At 38.4% G+C, this 23133-nt stretch overlaps 1 protein-coding gene across 2 annotated transcripts in view; it reads left to right on the top strand.

Moving 5' to 3' along the window:
• The window catches only part of WLS (Wnt ligand secretion mediator), a 110922-nt gene that overhangs the window by 36890 nt on the left and 50899 nt on the right, over window positions 1-23133 (top strand). For both annotated transcript variants that reach the window (XM_036026270.1, XM_028511820.2), the window contains exon 2: window positions 4615-4887. In XM_036026270.1, the coding sequence (XP_035882163.1) occupies window positions 4615-4887 (273 nt within the window). The remainder of the gene's footprint in view (window positions 1-4614; window positions 4888-23133) is intronic.

Below are 23133 nucleotides of genomic sequence, written 5' to 3'. Positions count from 1 at the left end.
AACTTTTATTCCAGGTTACATTGTAATGATGAATGGAATTTTTGCCTCATTCTAGAGAATTCATTTTATCAGCCTCCCAAATATCTGACTGTTGCCCTCTCTCATGTAATGTCAGGTTAAATTTAGCATTCATCACAATTATAATTACTTTTCCCTGTAATTTTTTTTTGCCTGTTTTTCCCTTGTTTGCACATTCGATGTGGCTGGTGTCTGCTAGGTTCACTTCAGCCCCTAACAGCCCCTTAAGACATATTTGGTAAATGTCGTATGAACCTTAGTAATGTTCTTAATGGAGGGGCCACTGACTTTTCAAAGAGCCTTCAAGTTGTATTTGTGTCGTTTTTCAAAACCTTGCATTAGAAGTCTTAATGATTTCATATCATTTTGAAATTAACTGTCATGTAGTATCACATTTCATAATTCTCTTATTATAGTGGAGAGGTGGAGGCCAAAACTCCTGTGTGGAAATGTAGATAAGGAAAGAAAAATATGGCCTACATTTGCTATAGTAAAGAGAACTGAACTGAAAACAGGCCAAAGTTTTCAATGACATTATCTTGTGGTGTTAATGACTTCTGGGCATACTCTAAATGCTGCCTTAAACTACCCCTGCCCCACGTTAACGCATCCACACTGCCTGAGCATACTCATTTTTTTGCCAGATTGCTCTGTGTACTAAATTGTATTGATATAGAGGTAGCTTTTGGCCCACTTTTTTTTTTCCTTTCGACTAAATGCTGCTGATGAATAGAGGAGGGGATGTTTATAAAGTATGCTGAAGCAGCTGGGTGATATTGCATTACTATCCTAGGAATACTGAGGAGTGGTTATTTTTAGATTTCACCTGAGCAAACATGACTCAGTTTGTTGACCTGAATCCATCCAGTCCCTTTTTTAAATACACAAAGTCTATTAATCCCTAGAACCACACTGGTTTCTAAGTAAGGGCTTCATTTCATATACCTGTTAGTTGACTACAGCTTTCTCAAAGGTTGCAAATAATGGCAACTTCTTCCACTTAATTCTGTTCTCTTACAATTAAACCCCTCTCGCTTTTAAACAGTTTAATGACAGAAATCCAACCTCTTTTGATTTTAGACACTGTTTTGTGATACATATCATCATAATTTTGTCTGCAATCGAATGAAAACAACTCCCACAGGCAACCAGCTATCAGCGATAAGCTTTATTCTTTAGTTTACTTTCATCGGCTTTCAACACCTTGAATTCACTTTTAACAGGAGCTGGAAGTTGTCTGGAGCTGTAAATACATCACTGGAGGAACATTTACTGTCGTGTTTGACTCTCAGAATCGCTGTTTACTTTCTGCAACAATACCACTATTTTGGCCTTTTGAGCACTACTGGCAGGGTTGAAAATACTGAATTGTCTTCAGGTTTTTAAGTTATGCAAAGGTTTTTGAGTCTAGAGGACGAATTTATTCACATGGAGGAAATATTTGTGGTTCTCATAGTACGGCTTGAGATGCATTTGAAATTTCTCCAAGTTCATTGCCACGATCTTTATGAAAATATTAGTATTCTTGAAATTTTTTTCTTTATGCAAGGAACACTAGACTAATGAAAGAATGAAAATAATTCAGGCCGCTACAAAGGCAGCCGTTCACTGTGTCCATTAAAAATGCAGCCTTTGTGCCCGTAAAGTGTTCAGCTCCTCTGTTATTAAGTTTGGAATGTGGTTTCAGAGCTTAGCTGAGGAACTCAGCTAGTCATTTTTCATTTTGGTCTAAGGAGGGAGAGACTTGTTTTTCAAAAGGAAAAAAAAATGAAAAAAAGGTTAGGTTCATTTTGGAAGAATAGAAGTTTTAAAATGTAGTAACTATTTTTTGCCGCAAATAGTCAGTTTGAGCATGTTAGCCAAAAATAGAATTCATGACTTTCGCCTCCCTGTTTATTTCTCCAACCACATTAAACACAATTCAGTTAAATGTGCCATTTGGTCTTTTTAATGTCAGTGGGCTAGTTAGCTGAGTCAGGATAACCAAAGTTTGGTTTTCATCTTTCTAATAGTAAGCCAGATGTCTGATTTTAAATGAATTAGGTGTAAAATGTCTTTGGGCTACAGTTTTAAATTTTAGAGAAAATCTTCCCTGGCATTGATTAATGCTGATTTCATGTCATGTGTTCAGGATTCTACACTGAAGAACTTTTGGCTAGAGTTTAGTAGTACTGTGTTTTTGGGTACATTTTATTAGACATTTTTATAACTTTATGCAAATATAACATTTTACTACTTGAAATTTAGGATAGTTATTTAGGGATAGAAAGAAATGCACATCTGAGCATTAGAAGTAAATATTAATAATACACAATTTTGCCTCCTATGTGACTTTCCTCTTGTTTTTACATATTTCTCTAGTTGTTATCTGATTGCTATTAAATAAGAGATGATTTTTGCTTTAGAAGTTCTATAAGCATAATATACCAAGTGTATGATATACCAAGTATATTTACAGAATTAAACATATTTAAACCAGACACATAAAACATAATTTGTAATGCTTTTCTTTCACTACTTTTTATAAATTGATTTCAAAAACATATTATACTAGCTGAAACGATGAAGAAAACTATGAAAATTTTTGAGAGATATAAAAACGAACTCCAGTTAATGAAGAAGCAATCACTGTTCTTGCATGGAAACATCAAATGTTGAGAAAGGGTGCTAATGCTGGTCACATTAATTTATACATTTAATATAACTTCACTCTAAGCCCCAGCAATAGGTTATAAATCTGAAATGGATTGGGGAGAGGAGATTCAATCCATCAGGTATTGATACACACCATCAATATACAGAATTCAAAACAATGTGATGTTGGGCCATGAACTGAATCTGGTATATGAAACAGATCAGATTGTCCAGAAACATCTCTTTTATATAAGATGAAGGTCATGTCATAAATCAATAAGAGAGTCTATTCAATAGAGAATAATTTACATATTTTTAAAAAATAAAAAACTAGAACTTTATCTTATCTCTTATATCAAAACAAATTCCAAAAGGATCATCTTTAAATATTTAAAAAATGATTTGTTAAAAATAACTAGAAGTTACTAAAGGTGCATTTTTATTGAATTTGGAGATAAAGAAAGTCTCTCTAAGGACAAGAGCATGGGAAAAAAATGAAAAGAGCTTTTATATAAAATTTTAATATTCTCTATATTAAAATATGCTATAAACAAATTTAGAGAGCAGATGGAAAAGTCAAGATAAATTACAAACAAAAAATATTAGGCAAAAAACTTCTTATTTATAGGGTATGTAGGTAAATTAAATTTGGTGTATCATGTGATTATTTTGTAACTGCTAGTTAAAAATTTTAATTATGTAGAAAAGAGTTACAACATAATAGTTAATATTCATTTTATACTTTTAATGTGCTCAAGCACTGTTCTGAGTACTTTTTACCTGTTTAATGTGTACAATGACTCAGAGAGGTGGGTGCTATCATTATTGCCATTTAGGAGATGGTAAAACTAATAATACACAAATAGGTTTAGTAATTCACCCAAACCTCCCTCGTGGGAATTAGTGGTGACACAATGAGAGATGAGAGAGCCAGGATTTGACATCAGGCAAGTTGGCTCCAGAGCTTATGTTATTTCCCACAGAGCTCCTCTAAGTGAATAGAGAGAAAAAGCTACAAAACTATGTATGGTATTATCCTGTTTTATAAAAATATGCGTTAATATTAGTATGTATTTTTAAGGTCATACAATTAATTCATATATAAATTTTCATCTAATTATACCCTCATAGAAAAGACAGATAGTGTTTTCATATTTTCCAATAGTAGTTACTTCCCTTTAGTGGGATTTTGGGTAAATGTTGTCTTAAACTTTATAATTTCTATATTTTGCAGAATTTCTATTATAATCATAATCATTTTATAGTCTCAAAATAGTGTTTTTCAATGTTATGTAGCTCAAATGTGATGTTTTCTTTTGAAATGAGTGGGTTACATTTTAGTGCACTTTTGAAGAATCAGTCGATGTTTGAGTTCCCACCTCTGATACGCATCACTCCAAGTGGGAACCTGAGGTTAACATAGTGCTTTTCTCAATCAAAAGCAATATTGTAAAATTTAGAGTTAAGAATGTTAGGAACCATCTATATTGGTTGAATCTTAGAAACCAACTATCTTTTTTCTCAGATGAGAATCCTGAAGCTATTATAGATTTACCTACTTACCCAAGATTAACTGAGGGTAGGTTATTTAACCAGGCTCCAGATCCAGGTCTTTTGATTTCAAATACTGCTCTGTGAGGCACAAGAGCCCTCCAAGTTCACAGGCAAGTGGAAACGTAGGTTTTTGTGACACTTCATTTTGGAGTGAGGAGGTAATTGAACCAAACAGGTTTACAGATATATTCTTTCAATAACTATCAGGGATTGATGACACAATGGGAAGGCTCCTGGGGATGATTTATGACACCTATGGAGGTCACTGAAGGATCTTCTCGCAGAGTTGATCCCAAGTTATAGAAGTCAGTACAAAAAAAATGCGAGAAAACAGTAGTGGAAAGCATGTTAGCCAGAAATGAGCCTTCAGTTGTTGATTTTTCTAAAACAAAAACATTTTCTTTTCAGCTCCAGGTCCCACAACAGCAGTGTCCTACATGTCAGTGAAATGTGTGGATGTTCGTAAAAACCATCACAAGACAAAATGGCTAATGCCTTGGGGGCCCAACCAGTGCGACAAAATCCGAGACATCGAGGAAGCCATTACAAGACAAATAGAAGCCAATGAAATTGTGTTTTCTGTCCACATTCCCCTCCCTGCCATGGAGATGAGTCCTTGGTTCCAATTCATGCTGTTTATCCTGCAGCTAGACATTGCATTCAAGCTGAACAACCAAATCAGTAAGTTCACTCTCTCCTCTATCCTCCCTGTCTTAGAGAATTTCTCTCTTCAGGTTCTTTCAGAACCAGTTCTAGTGACAGTAAAATGGTAATATTAATAGTAGACAATTATTAATGGCTTACTAAATATTAGGCACTTTTCTGAGTACTTGACTTATATTAACCCATTTCACCTGCCCCCCAATTTCTAGAGGTAGGTGTTTCATTTCAGTTACAGTGAGAAAACTTGGATACCAGCAGGTTGCCTAAGGTCAGATGGCTGAAGAGCGGATTCAAGCTTGGACAGCCTGGCTTCAGAGCCCTGCCCTAACCACCAACCTTCATTACCTCTGTGGGCAGTAGAAAGTATTTCCTTTTCTCTTAGCTGGTCTAATGATTAAATTAACATAAGACATATTAACAAGAGAAAAATATTAATTTCATATGTACAGGAGACCCAAAGATATGAGACTCAAGGGCAAGTTGAGTAATTGAAGCTTAAATACCATCCTAAGCTAAGAAATGAGATATAGGAGTAGAGCTCCAAAGGGGAGGAGGATAATTCTCAAGGTGATAAGAAAGCAGATATTTGGCAATTAGAAGTTTGCCCTGCCATGCAGATTAAGTCTTTCAAATAAAAATTTATCTCTCTTGTAAAGCTCTCTTTCTATGCCAGACCCACTATCTAAATTCTTTTAGGCCATTAAGGGAGTAGTAATTTTTTTTCTTGAGTCTGTTGAGTTTTAATGGCCTTCAGCTCAAAATGATCCACATGCCAAAGTGGCACATTCACCCTTTCACGTCTCTGGTGCCACGAGGGAGCTCACCCCCGTAGAGCAAGTTGAGGATTTCTGAAAGGTCCCATGTTTCAAAATGTCTTTTTCCACTGGGTTTTGAGGAAATCCCATTGCCTTAGAGAAAGATCTCTATCAAAATGGGAACTTCAACCCATGCTCACCCATTTTCCAGCAAACCAGGTCATTTTTTTAGCTTACGCAGTTGTAATTCAGGACTCTGAGAGTATGGAGCCCACACACATTTTGTGAGGAGGAGATCATTGGGTGATTTCTGGCAGGGAGATCCACCTGTGGCATCTGGGGTAATTCCAGGTTGAGAAAGAAGAAAACATTTTTTACTGGAGCAGGATCAGGGTAAGAGGGGAAAGTATGTTGAAGACAGCTCTACCTGGGGTCTGTCCATGGATTAAAGCACTTTTTCTATTGTAATTTTCCTGTGTCAGCAATAATTTTGATATATAATCATATTAATTTATTCTTTTTAGGAATTGAAACAGTGTATGTACCTGATTAACATCTTATCAAACACATTATGCTGAGATAATTTTCTATAAGGCAAACTTTCCCCTCTCCATTTACTTAATCACATACTCATTATTTCACAATGTTTTTGAGTGCCTACTGCAGCCAGGCAGTGTGCCGATGGCTGGACATGCAAATACAGATGAAGACCCTGTCCTTCAAGTGGAAATGACTAGGAACTAACAATAAGCTATTACAGTAAATTGTGCTAGATGCTGTGACTAAGGTATGCCCAGGAGGCTGAGGAGCATAAAGAAAAGACTTCAGAGCAAGGAAAGGAAAGGTTGCCTCAGTGTGTGTGTGTGTGTCTATGTGCCCATGTATGTGAGCATATGTGTGTGTGCATGTACTGGTGAGCAGACAGATACTTGAGGTGAGTGTTAAAGAGTGGAAACCCTGACAAGGAGTTGGTGAGCAAGGGGGGCAAATAGAAGAGCATTCTAGATAGAAGGGAGAAAGGACAGCTAATATGAAGGTCCAGATTTGTATAACAGCCCAAAGCATCCAAGTGGTATTTCTCTTGTTTCATTTTCTTGTATATTGACTTATTCATTGGTTTTGTAACTCTTCATTCATTCATTCCAACTTTAGATCCCAACCGTGTGGTAAGTAATAGGTACTAAGGACACAAGACTGAAAAAAAAAATGTTCTTGTAAGGGGTTAGGAAAGATGGTGGTGGGAAACAGACAAAACTACCAAAGAGAAAGGTAGGTGCTATAATGAGAGGAATATGCAATGCTATGATACTATGATTTTTAAGAAAGAGATGTGTGATCATTCTGATGACCAAAAAATATTTCTCATGTATATTTGGTCTTGCTCCACAGTTCCTAACTCATGACTCCCACAAACACTTGGACTTTTCTGAGTGATAAAATCATTGGGAGCATCTTTTGTTATATTTGGGCCCTTGCTCTTGGGTTTTGAAAATGCTTCAGTCATAAATGTAAAATATGTGTCTTGTTCCACTACCACTAAACTTACGTTAATGAGGTGACTTTTGGAAAATACCTAAGGGCAGGGACAGGTTGTGAAGGAGACCAACCATAAATAGAGGGGTGAAAGTTTCAGCACCCTTGCCTCCCAATTTCTGGGGAGGAGAGAGGGTCTGGAGGTTGAATCAATCTCCCATGGCCAGTGATTCAATCAGTTGTGGCTATGTAATGGAGCTGCTGCAGAAACCCAAAAGTGGGGAGTTTGGAGAGCTTCCAGGTTGGAGAACTAGAACACTTACATGTGCAAGGCCCCAAGCTCCACAAGGGATGGAGGCTCCTTTGTTTCGGACCTTGCTCCAGGTATTTCTTAATCTGGCTATTGATTCATTTCTTTTGTAATAAATCTGTAATCTAATGAGTTCTGTGAGCTGTTCTAGCCAATTAATTGAACACAATGAAGGGGTTGTGGGAACCTCTGATTTATAGCCATTTGGTCAGATGCATGGGTGACAACCTGGGCTTATGATTGGCATCTGAAGTAGAGGGTAGTTCTTGCGGGACTGAGCCCTTAATCTGTGGAATCTGATGTTCCTGGTAGTGTCAGACTTGAATTGAACGGTAGGCCACCTTGCTGGTATTCAAGAATAGTTGCTATGTGGGGACCCCCACCCCCTGCCACACACACATCCTAATTGGTGGTCAGAACCTATTGCTTACATACCTTAATAACTTTATAGATAAATTACTTCCCAGCAAACATTAATCCTAAACATCAAATGCCTGTGTTGGTGATGCTTTGATAAAATATTTCTATTCAATATATGTAAATGAAGTGAGAATGTGGATTCCAGCTCCAAAATATGTTTTGTCTTCATCTAGAAAAAGATTTTACTGAAGATTCTTATCTTAAAAAATCCTTAAATTTCTTGTAACATAAAGTCCTGCACTTATAAGGGCACACTAAAAAATTAACAAGAGAGATAACTAACAGCTCTGTCAGTAAATGTGTAAAATAACTAAAATCCTGAATCCTCAAGAAAATCAGATTTAAAAATACTTTTTATGAGCAGGGGCAGTGGGTCAAGGCCATTAACTTTAATATGAGAAGGTTATATGTTGCATTTGTGAGAATGTGTTTTTCCTTAGATTTATTCTCTCTGCTTCTATTTGTGGACAGTGAAGAATGCATTGATTAAGGAGCAATGGTATGTCTTAGCCCATTGATAGAGATATGTACCTACATGTAATTTAATGATAATATTTGTAAGACATGATAGGTTTTCCTGTAACCCTTATATTAGGAATGCATGAGATGCCTGTCCACATTTTATATTTTATCATTGTTTGGATGCGTTTCTGAGAGCAATAAATGGGACAGGAAAAAAGAGACTGGGAGTGTGTGAAAAGATCTTATTATATGTGGATGACTTTCTATTTGTCAAAGATTCAACTATAACAATATTGCCTCCAATGTAAGGAGAAGTCAGCACCAATCCTATTTTTTCGTTAAGCTTTCCTAGGTAGCCTATGAAATTAATTTCAGATTGCAAATAATGAAGACATTTCACATCTGGACTATGAAATTAATGTTGGAATTTCCAATACATATGGTCAGAGTTTTTACCAGGGTCTTCAAGGACTCCTTATTTCCAAGAGAATGCCAATTTTTTTTAAGACGGGTCAGTGTGGTCAGACTGGGTTTTTTAGGATATGTTAAGAAGTATGCCCAAGGACATAAGACTTTCCTTTTACCAGAAAAGTCCCTCATCAGGTATGAGTATATTTCAACTTACAGCTCAGAGGAACAAAAAGCAGAAATTTCCCCTGGCTGTGGGCTGAAACAGGAAACCACCCAGAAACCCTTAGCAGGTAAAAGCTGGGAGTTCCCAGTTCCCTGGGTCCAAGTGAACATTTTCGCAGGAAGCACCTCTAGGTGCAGCCACATCTGTTTTCCCTCCTCCTCATTGAAATGGAGGCTCCATGAGCTCACAGCCTGTGTTGTCTGTTCCACTTGCTAATGAATCTCCCAAACACCTATGCCTGGCACAGATCTAACCCATGCCTGTGTCTGTTGAGTGAGTGAATATATCCAGCCACATCCTTCCACAGCTGATGAGGGCAGTTGGATAAGCAGGCCATGACTCTGCCCCTCTGAGCGGCATTTGTGTTGCCAAATCAACATTGGTACCCAGCACTCTAGATGACCAGGGAAAACCCCCATCAAAACCCCAGTGGGTATGGAACTGCTTTATGACACCAAGCAAGTGAAGTGCCCAACACCTGGGCTGCCCAGGTGCGTATCATCTCTGCCCTCTTCCAGGACTGCAGCATTGTTGTAGGGATCAAGAGGGTCCTAGTGGGTGTCTCAGCTGCCTAGATTAGGGATCCCTTTCCTCTAAGTGTGGTCCAAGCTGGAAGAATGAATCCCAGGTTAGCGGGGACAAAGGGCTGGGAGCATCCTCACTGGAACCTCCATCTTTGGGTTCATAGTGAGTGGGGAAGGTCACCTCTTTGCAGAGCCTTACATAGGCTAGTCCTCGCTGAACTCAACAAAGAGGTCATAGCTCTGCAGTTCTGAAAGATCACATTGAAAATATTCTGCTGCCGTTCTTATCCCATAGGGCAAATTGAACTTATCAATACCATATAAGGAAGCAAGCTTGTGCCGGGGGGCTGTGCCCTCAGGGACGTCCCGGCTGCCACGAATGAGAATAAGTCTACCAAGACATGATCTGCTTGGGGAGGAAAGGTGGCTGATCTCTCAAAGGAGAAGGGCTAAGAGCGTTTTCCTCAATGGGCTTTTATTGGGTTCAATTTGCAGAGGAATACAGGTAATGCTCATTAATCATCATGAAGCAGTAAGGATCAAACAATAGATAACAGACAAACTACCAGGGCTTATTCTGAGTCAGAGTCTGTTAGCTAAGGGGCTACAAAACTTTGAGAAACAAACTAATTTCCTGCTCAAACTCTTATCATTTAATTGAGAGCATTCTTAGCCAAGCAGGTTTCCAAGCAGGTTTTTATATATTCTTTCTTACACTTGATCACCTGGGGAACCTGCCCTTTCCTGCACAGGGCTGCACCACCCTCTGTCATTGTTTCAGGTTTAAATCAGGCAGGGGAAGTAAGGCAGCCAAGAGATTAGGAGACTTCTTGCTGACAGAATGAGGCCTCAGGCTATGTCAAAGCCAAGGGGTGCGAGTCCATCACCCCCTTTTGCTACAACCCCCAAGTCCTTCCCTGGGGTCACCCCATGATCATGCCTGTCTTAGGTCGTCCCTCCCTTGAGGAATCTTACCCGTCATTGGCTAACTGATCATGCACTGGGAGCCAGGCAGGGGGAAGTAGAAGGGACAGAGGTGGCACCCCTGCCAGGGAGATAAGCTTTGTCTCCTTAGTGGCTTATGGTCCCAAGGTTGCTCACTCAGCCTTAGCCATGGGTGGCGGGGGGGGGAAGGGGGGGGCGGGTTACAGCTTCTGAAACCAGGCAAGGTGGCTCCCAACACAAGCTTTTTAAAATTAGCTGCACAAAGAAAAGGGTGAAACTGATGAAACCTCAGAAGAGAGGCAAAAGCTGGCTTTGATGACAAGATTGGATCTATTCCTTAGTTCCATTTCCACATGTGGTACCCAGTAGACATTTGCTGCCCATAATACACAATCCAGCATGTAATAGAAGAAGACAGCACTCAGGAATATGGCCACGAGGTACCCTCCCATGGCTGGCCCACCTCACTTACAAGTAACCTTAACAGTAGCACAGGAGAGCATTTGTATGTGGATTGTCCTTTAGAATGCTTCCAGGGTCATTGTGGCTGTGCAATAATAATCCACTGGTCTTTGTTTCATTCCAGTCCTTTCTGATATCTGTGGTTTTCAATTCCTGGACCACCTCCCCTGGATGGCAGTGCACTGGCCTGGGTGCCATCCCTCGTAACTTCTCTGTCTGTGCTTCTAAGGACTTTATAGTTTAAGTGAATTTTAGTTATTTGGGTTAAATGCATATTTATTTTAAACTTTCTAATTTAAGGTGATAGAGTTTTAGCAAGAACTAAGATCTTGACACACTCTTAAAAACTAGAAAAGCATTGACTTGCGATTTAAAAGCTAGTCATTGTTTCATCAATTCCAAGATTTAATCAGGCTGATCCTTTGGAGGGAAAATGGTGACAATAAAGGGTAATTTATAATAATAAAAATGGTTAGAGAATGTGTATAATTGATTATTGATAAAGAAGGTATTCCATGAACATTATGCAAAAAAGTAACCCACATTTGAAAAAGTAATTTTAAACAGAGCCCCAACTTTTCACCTTTTAAGCATAAACATTTTTAACCCTTATAATTGTCATTTAGTAATACACATGAAAAGTACTAGCCAGTTAAATTTTTATTTTTTTTATTCTTGTTCTATTATAGTTGTCCCAATTTTCCCCATTGCTCTCCCCTGCCCTGCCCACCCCCTGCTTCCAAAGTCAATCCCCACCCTTTGGTACATGTCCATGGGTCCTTTATACATGTTCCTTGACTAGACCCTACCCTTTCTTTTCCCCCTTATATTCCTCCACCTCCCCTCTCATTGCTGTGAGTCTATTCCTTGTTTCCATACCTCTGGTTCTATTTTCCTTGTTTGTTTGTTTTGTTCATTAGGTTACACTTATATGTGAGATCATATGGTATTTGTTTTTCACCACCTGGCTTATTTCACTTTACATAGTGTTCTCCAATTCCATCCATGCTGTCACGAAGGGTAGGAGCTCCTTCTTTCTTTCTGCTGTGCAGTATTCCATTGCGTAAATGTACCAGTTTTTCGATCCCCTCATTTACTGATGGGCAGTTAGGCTGTTGTCAGCACTTGGTTATTGTAAATAATGCTGCTCTGAGCACAGGGGTACATAGGTTGTTTTGAATTAGTGTTTCAGGATTCCTAGTGTATAATCCCAACAGTGGAATCGCTGGATCAAAAGGCAGTTCCCTTTTAAGTTTTTGGACAAAATTCCATACTGTTTTCCACAATGACTTCACCAGTCTGCATTCCCACCAACAATGTACTAAGATTCCCTTTTCTCCACATCCTCACCAACACTTGTTCTTTGTTGATTTGTTAATGATGGCCATTCTGACCAGTGTGAGGTGGTATCTCATTATGGTTTTAATTTTCATCTCTCTGATGGCTAGTGATGCTGAGCATCCTTCCATATGCCTATGTGCCCTATATGTTTCCTCCTTGGAGAAATGTCTGTTCAGGTCCTTTGTCCATTTTTTCAGTTGGATTGTTTGTCTTCCTGGAGTGGAGTCATGTGAGTTCTTTATATATTTTGGATATCAAACCCTTGTCTGAGGTATCTTTGGCAAATGTGTTTTCACATGTGGTTGATTCCGTTTTCATTTTGATGATGTTTTCTTTGGCCATAAAGAAGCTTTTTAATTTGATAAAGTCCCACTATTTATTCTTTCCTTTGTTTCTCTTGCCCTAGAGGATATATCAGTGAAAATATTGCTCTGTGGAATATCTAAAATTTTACTGCCTGTGTTTTCCTCTAGGACTTTCATGGTGTCATGGCTTACATTTAAAAGTCTTTTATCCATTTTGAGTTTATTCTCTTGTATGGTGTTAGTTGGTGATCTAGTTTCATTTTTTTGCATGTACAATTCCAGTTCTCCCACACCATTTGTTGAAGAGGCTATTTTTACTCATTTTATGTTCCTGTCCCTTTTGTTAAATATTAATTGAGAGACATTTCTGGGCTCTCTGTTCTGTTCCATTGATCTATGTGTCTATTCTTATGCCATTACCAGACCTGTTTTGATTACAGTGGCCCTGTAATATAGTTTGATATCAGGTATTGTGATCCCTGCCACTTGGTTCTTCTTTCTCAAGATTGCTGAGGTTATTTGGGTCGTTTTTGGTTCCATATAAATTTTTGAAATATTTGTCCTAAATCTGTGAAATATGTCATTGGTATTTTAATAGGGATTGCACCAAATGTATAGATTGCTTTAGGTAATAAAGACATTTTAATGATGTAAATTCTTCCAATTCTTGAACATGGTATATGCTTCCATTTATTTGTGTCTTCCTTAATTTCTTTCTTCAGTGTTGTACAGTTTTCCAAGTCCAGGTCTTTAACCTTCTTGACTAAGTTTATTCCTACCTAGTTACTTTTCTTTTTGCTATAGTAAATGGAATTTTTCCCCCTAGTTTCTGTTTCTGATATTTCATTTTTGCTGTACAAAATGCCTTTGATTTCTGAATATTGACTTTGTATCCTACTATTTTGCCAAATTCACTTATTAGGTCAAGCTGTTTTTTGGTGGAGCCTATAGGGTTTTTTATGTACACTATCATGTTGTCTGCAAGTAATGACAGTTTTACTTTCTGCTTTCCGATTTGGATGTCTTTTATTTCTTTTTCTTGTATGATCACTGTGACTAGAACCTCTAGTACTATTTTGAATAAAACTGTGAAAGGGGACACCCTTGTCTTGTTCCTGATCTTAGAGGGAAAGCTTTCAGTTTTTTCCCATTGAGTATGATGTTGGTTGTATGTTTCTTGTATATGGCCTTTATTACATTAAGGTATGCTCCCTCTATTACAACTTTGCTGAGTGTTTTTTTATCATAAATGGGTGCTGTACTTTATCAAATGCTTTTTCTGCATCTGTTGGTACCATCATGTGATTTTTGTCTTTCATTTCATTTATGTGATGTATTACATTTATTGATTTGTGAATATTATACCATCCTTGCATCCCTGGGATGAATCCCACTTGATCATGGTGTATGATCTTTTTAATGTATCCAGTGTATCCTTTTTGCTGAGTCCAGTTTGCCAATTTTTTTTGAGTATTTTAGTATCTATGTTCATCAGCAATACTGGCCTGTAGTTTTCTTTCTTTGTTTTGTCTTTACCTGGTTTGGGAATTGGAATGATAATGGACTCACAAAAAGAGTTTGGGAGTCTTCCGTCTTCTTGAATTTTTTGGAATAGTTTGAGAATGATAGGAGTTAACTCTTTCCTAAACATTTGGTAAAATTCACCTGTGACACCCTCTGGTCCAGGACTTTTGTATGCCAAGAGTTTTTTTGATTACTGCTTCAACTTCACTAGTTGTTATCAGTTTATTCAGGCTTTCTGCTTCTTGATTCAGTTTTGGAAGAGTACATGTTTCTAGAAATTTGTCCATTTTGCCCAGGTTGTCCAGTTTCTTGGCATATAGTTGTTTGTAGTAACTTCTTACAATCCTTTGTATTTCTGTGGCATTTGTTGTAATTTAACCTCTTTCATTTTTAGTTTTATTTATTTGGGTCCTCTCTCTTTTTTTCTTGATGAGTCTGGTTAAAGGCTTGTCGATTTTATTTATCCTTTCAAAGAACTAGCTCCTGGATTTACTGATCTTTTGAATTGTTCTTTTAGTCTCTATGTCATTTAATTCTGCTCAATCTAGAATATTTCCTTCTACTTGCTCTGGGCTTTGTTTGTTGTTGTCAGTTCAACTTTTAAATGGTGATAGTTTTAAAATAATAGCCTACAAGATCTGGGGGGAAAAGCCAACTGAAGAGAATTCTGAGAATTAGAGATGCCTAGAAACAGAGTAATGAACTTTTCACTGAATATCAGTTACAAATTCTGAGCAGACCTGTCTATGGAAGTCTGTGATTGGGTCCGTGATGAATTTTTCTGAACATTTTAGAGGCATGGAATTAACCTGTTTGTCAAGGCACAAATGTGGTGTTTCTGTAGAATTGTAAGGGACACAAGACTTTAATTTTTATTCCAAAAATTAGGACATGGAGGGAGAGTGAGTAGACTGAAAAATGTCTAGAATGTCATGTCAGAAAAATGTCAGCCTAAACATCTGGTGTCTGAATATATGGTTAATCACTGAGAAAAATGAATGCTTATCTATGTGATGGGCTTGGATTTTTCTGTAAAACCAAATTCTGTATTTGAAAATAAATATCCTCTAGAGTGGGTATATCTCACTCTTTTTAAATAGTATTGTCGGTCACTCACTCAATTTATGTATGTCTTTGTGAAATGCATGTTTTGGTTGTCTCATATGGTGCCCACTTGTAATGGAATGTCACTCTCCCGATTACAACTGCAAGTCACATACTTAGCATAACTTCAGATGCTCTGTGGGGCTCCTTTTGAGGAACTTGGGTGCAGAGATCAAAGACAGAGGTTTTCTTTCTTTCTTTTTTTTTTGACACGTCTTAACCTAGCTTTCAAATGTACAGTGTGTTGAAATAAAAGCACTGAGATTCATTGGCAGAAAGCCTCAAGATGGATTGCTCTGAGTAGTAAATCTAGGATTTTCAGAGGTTTAAATATCCCTTAGGCTAAAGAAATACTGGTGAATGGTATGCGGTAGGGAAAACCAGGGTGTCTGTTCTGTTCTTAGGTAATGAAGTTGTTGTTTTGCCTTGAGGCCTGTGCTGTACTCTACAGTTGAATGTTTTCTTACTTGCCTGTCTCATTATTGCAAATGACTACATAAAATGATGGAATTAAATATTTCCATAGCTGACAAGTGATTTTTCTTTTCTGAACCTGAAAACATTTCTGTAAAACTTATTTTTAGTAAAAAAGCAAAGAACATAATACTATTACCTAGTTGATATTCAAGTTAGATGACTGAGTGTCCTGGGAGAAAATTGCCTAACTTTTTATGAAGTTACTGTGCTCTTCCATTTGGGCACCTATTATGGAATGTTAAGTAGACACTACATGAAAAAAATTAGAATAAAGGAACAACCTGTTAACCATAAAAAATAAACTGTCAGGTTATCCAAAATCATTAGGGGTGAATTTATAGAAGGAAGACATTCAGGGAATCCTTATGTGAACTTACTGTTGGCCATCAGTAAGAGTCATTGCTCTGAATTTTATTTTCAGATGTTTCTTGGGAAGGGGTCACAAAGAGAGGTGAATGGGGCAAAAGAGTCCATACACCACAGGTTTACAATTGCTGTGGTAGAACAGACCACTGGTAACATGGTATTCAAACAACTGGAGTTTCATGCTTCATCAGATAATCTCTTTAACAAAATATGTTGAATCAACCTCTGAGATATAAATTCTACCATTCCACTTTCCCCCAAACAGGGAGCTTTGATTTGTGACCATGTTATAGTCTCTGTTCGTAAGAAAAACATTTCTGATTAGATGTTTTTCATTGCAGGCTCAAGCCACCAAGATTTTCAAAGTTACCTTTTACATTTTTTTACCTACCTCAGTCAGAGTCAATGTGAGCAGAAATAAAAACTTCACCTGGCTGGCGTAGCTCAGTGGATTGAGCATGGGCTGCGAACCAAAGTGTCTCAGGTTCGATTCCCAGTCAGGGTACATGCCTGGGTTGCAGGCCATGACCCCCAGCAACCGCATATTGATGTGTGTGTGTCTCTCTCTCTCTCCCTCTCCCTCTCTCTCTCTCTCTCTCTCTCTCTCTCTCCCCCCCCTTCCCTCTCTAAAAATAAATAAATAAAATCTTTTTAAAAGAAACTTCAAATTTTCCTTCTACCCTCATACTTCTCTTCCAAAAAAAAAAAAAAAAGATAAACCAATTAAAAAAAACCCTCAGAATACACAAGAAAGATCCAGGAGACAAAGAAAGTGGGGTTTGTGCTGGTGAATAAAGGTAGAGAAGTTGTCAGTATTCCAGGTGGGTTTACATGGCTAGTCCTCTTTCTAAGGGAGTCATGCACCCCCTTCAAATGCAGGCTAGAATCTAGAATTTACTAGTATGAATCAGTCTTACGTACTGACTTAGAATGAAGAAACTAAAATCTTGGGAGAAGACTGTATTTCGATGATTAACCCAGAATGGTGTAGATTAGGGACATCATGTTTGTTTACTCAGATTCATGGATTATCTTTCCCTTTGAGGAACTCTTCAGGCACAACTTTGGAATTAATTATCGTGAACATGTTTATATTGGCAGGAGCGTGGGAACCTTTAACTTTGTTTTATTTGTTTCATGTGATGATTGGTAAGCCCATTGCTTGGACAGCATTACCCTAAAGCTATCTGGATCTCTATCTGGCTCAATGTTTTTGTGTTATTTTTCTGCAAATTAAAAAAATCCAATCTAGAAACAGAGTTGGACTCCTCCAAAACTTTCCCAAGATTTTTTGAAATTAATGTTTATAAGTTTACTATATCCAGGCCCTCTCACCCCCTTCCAGTTGTCCATTGTCTCACTGGTCAGTTTCATATTGGAAAGTAGACCCTTCTGGCTTGATTTCTAGTCTTAAAGCACTCATCTATGGTGCTGAATAATTTGCAGTAATTGTCACTCGACATTAGCTGTGTAATTGCAGACTATGACCACTGGAAGTGACATTAGAGTACTGCTGGTCTAATCTGTGACCAAGAGACTATGGATAGATTTTAAAGACCAAGTGAGCCCCTGATATGCTATGTAAAATTTTAGTTGTAGATACGTGAATTTTTGGAGTAAGAGGGTTTGTGGTTTTGTCAGATTAGATAAGTGCTTGAACCTCTCAAATGTTAAAGATTAGTCCTTTAATTTACCAGATGAAGCAAGCTTACAACTAGTGGTACATGCCCATGGTAGCACAGCTGGCTGAAGGCACAGCAGGATCTCCTCATTGTCTATCAGCCATGTGGGTAGGTGGGTGGTACATAGCAGCAAGTACACTGGACTGTACAGGTCAGTGAGCATTCTACCCAACAGCAGCCTCTAATTTGGGGACAGAAATTTTTCAGGTCTTTCTAAAATGGTATATTTTTCTATTTAAAAAAAAATCTCCCAATCTGTATGTACTTGAGAGAACGTAGTATAGTCTCGAACCTAGACTACGAGGTAAGCAGAACCTGTTTATAGTGCCACAGCTGCAGGTCACCCACGTGTCTCATTTCCTGCTCTGAGTTTAGAATATAAATGAGGAGATTCTCTTTGCATCCATAACAAGTATATCCTGGTTACTAAAATAAAAGCCTGGTGACATCAATGAGCAATGTGAACAGCAAAGTAGCCAGCAGCAGCAGCGGCAGCAGGTTCCTGATAACAGCCCCAATATACATAAGGTGTTTTTGTGTTGTTACCTCCTTTTCTAACTTAGGGTTTTCTTATTACTATTTAAATGCAGTCAGTCATCACATAGCTAATGTGAGGTTATTTTATGGGGAATCATACTTTTATTTTGTGGAACCTAAGAATATATTAAGTAAGATTATTTTCTGGGTTATACTGTCCAAAGCAAAAGAGAGTGAGATGGAGGAAGGAGAACCCTTTGTTAAATACGGCAGAATTCTACTCTTCAAAGTGCTGGGGACTCTACATTGGAAAAAACATTTCTTTCAACATCTACTTACTGTCTACACACCAATTCTAGAAATTATCCCAGTTCCTCTTTGGCTTTAATAAGTTAACTTTAATGGAAGGAGTAGTAGAAATCCTTGAAAGGAAGAAGAGGTTCTGGTTTTGTAAATTATTTTGGTCCATGTTGTTTCCTAAAATAATTGTCCAATGAATCTACCTTCCCTGCCTTACTGGTTATTCATACTACGACTACAAAGAAAAGCCCAGGCCTGACCTAACAAGCAAAATTATGCCTTCTTTAAAAGTAAAGTTTGGAGAAAGATTGAAAATATTTAAATTTAGTATCTTTAAAAAAGTTGCTGTTCCATAGAAAGGAGTTCTAATAACTAGAGTTGTTTAGCAATGAAAAGCCTGTGTCTTTAAGTATCAAGCAGCCTGTCACTGGTAATAATCAAGCAGAAGCTGTGTGGTAGAATAGGGGGATCATAATGATGATGACCACCATGGTAACTTGCCTTTACCAAGTATTTTTTTAAGATTTTATTTATTTTCAGAGAGGGAAGGGAGGGAGAGAGAGAGAGAGAGAAAGAAACATCAATGTGCAGTTGCTGGGGGCCATGGCCCAGGCACGTACCCTGACTGGGAATCGAACCTGTGATACTTTGGTTCGCAGCCCGAGCTCAATCCACTGAGCTATGCCCGCCAGGGCTACCAAGTATTTTCATATCAGAGATGCTGGTAGTTGTCTTTGCTGCCAGCCATTTGCTTTGGCTTCACACCATTTTCTTGCAGAACTTGCCTATCTTGGGCTCCCATGATGCCTACTGACTAGGCAGCTGGCCACATGATCAGTCCCCTAGCCTCAGATAATTGAATTAGGAACGGCCCTTGACACAAGAGGAAATAATCAGATTCTCTCTCTCTCCCCCTCCCTCCCTCGCCCCCATCTTTATTTTTTGAAATTGGGGTTCAATCTTTCTAGGCCTGTCTTCATTAGCACTTACACTGGAAAGTCCTGAGGGCTGTGCGGGGCAGCCATTGTTCACTGCATGCATGGAGAAGCAGACAAAGTTGGCTGAAATCAGGTGCAAAGAGAAAGTGGAGGTGAAGGACAATGGGGTGTAACAATGGGGTATAATTATGATCACTACAAGTGATGACTTTCTTCTTGGCAGATTTCTCTTCCTGGTTCTGGTCCCTCAAGCTTGTCAGAACTTTCTGTCCTTGGGTTCTTTGAGATACTTTTGTGTCCTCCCAGCTAATTTATGCTTAAGTTAGCATGGGTAAAGTCTTCTTACCTGCAACCAAATCATCTCTGATTAAGACAACTTTACTTTCATTTCATCTGATCAACTCTTTCCCCTGACAGAATGAGGAAACTGAGAATGAGAGAGGTTCATTGATTTGGCCAAAGTCTCCCAGCTGGAAATAGAGGGTTATAAGTCAAAGTGATCTTGTGGCTGCAGTGCCTGGACCCCACCACGAGTCTATTGATAGTGCTGTGGATTCCTGCTCTGAGTGGGAAATTATACTAGATGACCCCCAAAGTCCCAGCTACTATAACTGTTTTGCAGAGAGTCCATGACTCACTTAAGATTCTTTGGCTCCATCAGAGTCCTGTGAGTGTCCCTTCAGCTTTGTAAATAGGTGACTTCAGAGGCCCTCAAGTGGGAACCATTTTAGAAGATGCCTCTTTCAGGATGGACACCTCTTTGTTAGCGGGTGAGCTTAGTGTTGAACTGAGTGAGTTTTCTTGTATTTTATTTTGTTACGTGTTACCATGTGTTCATTTCTAGTCCTTGGGTAGGCAGACAGGGTTGATGTACTGGAAGTGTATTTTTAGTCTGACATTAAAAAATGTATCATAGACACCAACACAGGAAGCAGTTTTTAGGTGAGTCAGTGTATAAATAACCAAAGGGTTTTCATAAAGGGATAGTAGATCTTTTAATTTAACAGTCCAGCTTCTGAGCCTTCCTTCCCAACTTCCTTCATTCATTCAGTAGTCATTTACTGGGCTTCTGCTATGTGCTGGCATTTTTATTTTTACTTAGGATTTAAGATACAAAGATAAGTCCTCCTTCATAATGCAGTTTCAAAAGTAATTATGGCCCCTCTATGTTTACTTCTCTTTATTCTGCAAGACTGAATTTTGAGGGCTGAGACTGCATCTTGTACATTTCCGTGTCTCAATACTTAGCAGGTCCAGGCACAGTAAATACTCAAGATGTAGTCAAAATAATTCGTTAGGAGTGCACAGTCTAGTTCAGAGGTAAAGAAACAAAAATTACAGCATTTTGTTCAATGCTGAGTGCCCAAAGTATTCCATGAACACAGAAGAGGAAATGATTAACTCACTGAGAAGGTAATTTTTAAAGAGTCTTTATGAGTGGAGTCTTAAAGGGGATGGTGGAATTTGTTAGTCTACTATCTGATGACCAGGAAATGTCTAAAAGCAGCCTCGTTTTAAAAAATTTATTTATTGACCTTAGAGAGGAATATGTGCCCTGATGGGGATCAAACCAGCAACCTTGGCATAGTGGGACGATGCTCTAACCAATTGAGCTACCCAGCCAGGGCCAAAAGCAGACTCATTTTGTTATACAAAACCAAAGTGTTTGGCCCAAATCCCTAACCTTCCACTTAGATATTATGTGACCTCTGGTAAGTTTCTGAACTTCCTTTCACTTTTCTTCATCTACAGCAGCAGTTTCCAACTGGTGTGCCACAAGAATTTTTAAAACATGTAATACCTGACTATTTAGTCAGGGGCACTTCTCTCTTTCCATTAGACTGTCAAATAAAAAATAAAAATAACAGCCAGTACATTAGCCATCCAGTGTAAATGAATCAAATTATACCTATTGTTTTTTTTGTCAGACAGAAAAAAACATATTTTTGGTGTGCCACAGAATTTTAGTAATCAGTTTATGTGTGCCAGGAGATGAAAATGTCAAAAATCATTGATCTATAAAATATAGATAGTAGTAGTACTGCCCTTAAAGGATTGTTTTAAGGATTAAACTGAAATACATATGATGCTTTTATATACTAAGCACTGGGTACATAATAAATGCTCTGGGTACATAATAAATGCTCAATAAAAGTGAGTTATTATTATTCTTGGACTTGAGCAGAGAAGAACATGAGTTCTGAAGAGAATGTAGAAGCCCGGAAAGGGAAACAGTAGGGCAGAGTGTGCAAAACAAGGACCCAGGTGGATGCTGCCACCAGCCTTTTATTACTTTAGGACAGAAGTTCTTAACTTTAGATCAAGGATCTCAACCTTGGGAGGAAATGTGCAAAGGTCCCATTCACACATATTGTGTTCATATTTCTACGGACATCCTGAAAGTCATCTATGAATTCAGAGGTCTGTGAATCTGAATGGAAGAACTTCCAATTGTTGGTAAAGGTAGACCCCATGAGTGCCAAATACCATATTGATCAGACTTTTAAAAGGTGGAGAATACCCTTTTAAAATAGAAGACGTTATTAGCATATCCATTAAAGTGTTTTGGAATAGAATAATAATTCAGGATGGGAGCAGAGGTATATGGAAGACAACCTTAGACAATGAGTGACTTCTCCTAAGGCACCTGGTTTGCAGGTAAAAAAGTTAGGACTAATACCCATATTTTTCTACTGTGAAAAGCTGTGAAACAGGATGTTATATGCAAAGGACCGTAAGCCCATTTGTTAGGCTGTGGAAGAGTTCCATATTGGAGAGGAAAGTTAAGCTCCTGAAAGACAGAGGGGTCAGTTGGTGAGTTGCCTTGATGACCAGACAAAGAGAATTGGAGTTCGATCCTTCAGAAAAGGAATCGTAAAATCACATATCTAGTGCTGAAATAAAATGTGGGATTCAGGATTTGAGACCCATAGCTCGTCCTTTGAATTATAGAGCAGCTAGAAATCTCATTTTTTTTTCTTTACTTCTTTCTTTCTTTCTTTTTTTTTCTTCCATCTAGGCTTCTTGCCTGGTGGTATTCCCGACGGGAGGGCATCTGTGAACATTTTAATGGGAGAAGTCATGAAGCTGGGTTAGGGCTGGGTTCGCACAAGGCAGGCTTCGCAGGCAGGTAAAATCTGACTCCCCTTTTGCTTTTCAGCTGCAGACACAGCCATCGCTTGCCACCGCCAGCTGAGTGACTCGGAATCTAGGGGTTGCCAGTAATTGTGGGTTTAAGTCACAGAGGAAAAAGATAAGAGGCTAGCAAGGCTGGTTTTTCCACAATTAAATGCTGCCTCTCGGGCTTCTCTGCCAGCAGGAATCCAGGAGGTCAGGAACCACCAGCCATATTATTTTTCTCCCTGGCTGCCTGCTCGCATTTGTATCCCCTCCTCATTCATGGGAACTAAGAAAAGGTGGGTTGGAAATAAAAAGCTTGTTCTAGCCTACTTTTTCCTTTACGAAACTTGTCAGAAACAAAGCTTTCCCATGAAACAGTTGTGATCCCTCCTGGTAGCTGGCTTTCCCCGCCAGCAGGCAACACAAAGGTATTTTGCAGAGAGGGGTTTAAAATTATGACTATTCTTTTTCTTCCCCACTGTCGTATACTCTAGTATTTTTATATTTGTTGCTGTTTATTTATTTATTTTATTATTATTTTTAAAAATTGATTTTAGAGACAGGAAAGGAAAGAGAGAGGAACATGGATTTGTTGTTCCACTTATTGATGCACTCATTGGTTGATTTTTCGTATGTGCCCTAACA

This window comes from Phyllostomus discolor, chromosome 5 (assembly GCF_004126475.2).
Source record: "Phyllostomus discolor isolate MPI-MPIP mPhyDis1 chromosome 5, mPhyDis1.pri.v3, whole genome shotgun sequence".
Lineage (NCBI taxonomy): Eukaryota > Metazoa > Chordata > Mammalia > Chiroptera > Phyllostomidae > Phyllostomus > Phyllostomus discolor.
Note: the sequence above shows the minus strand (reverse complement) of the source record. Positions and strands in the feature narration are given on the sequence as shown.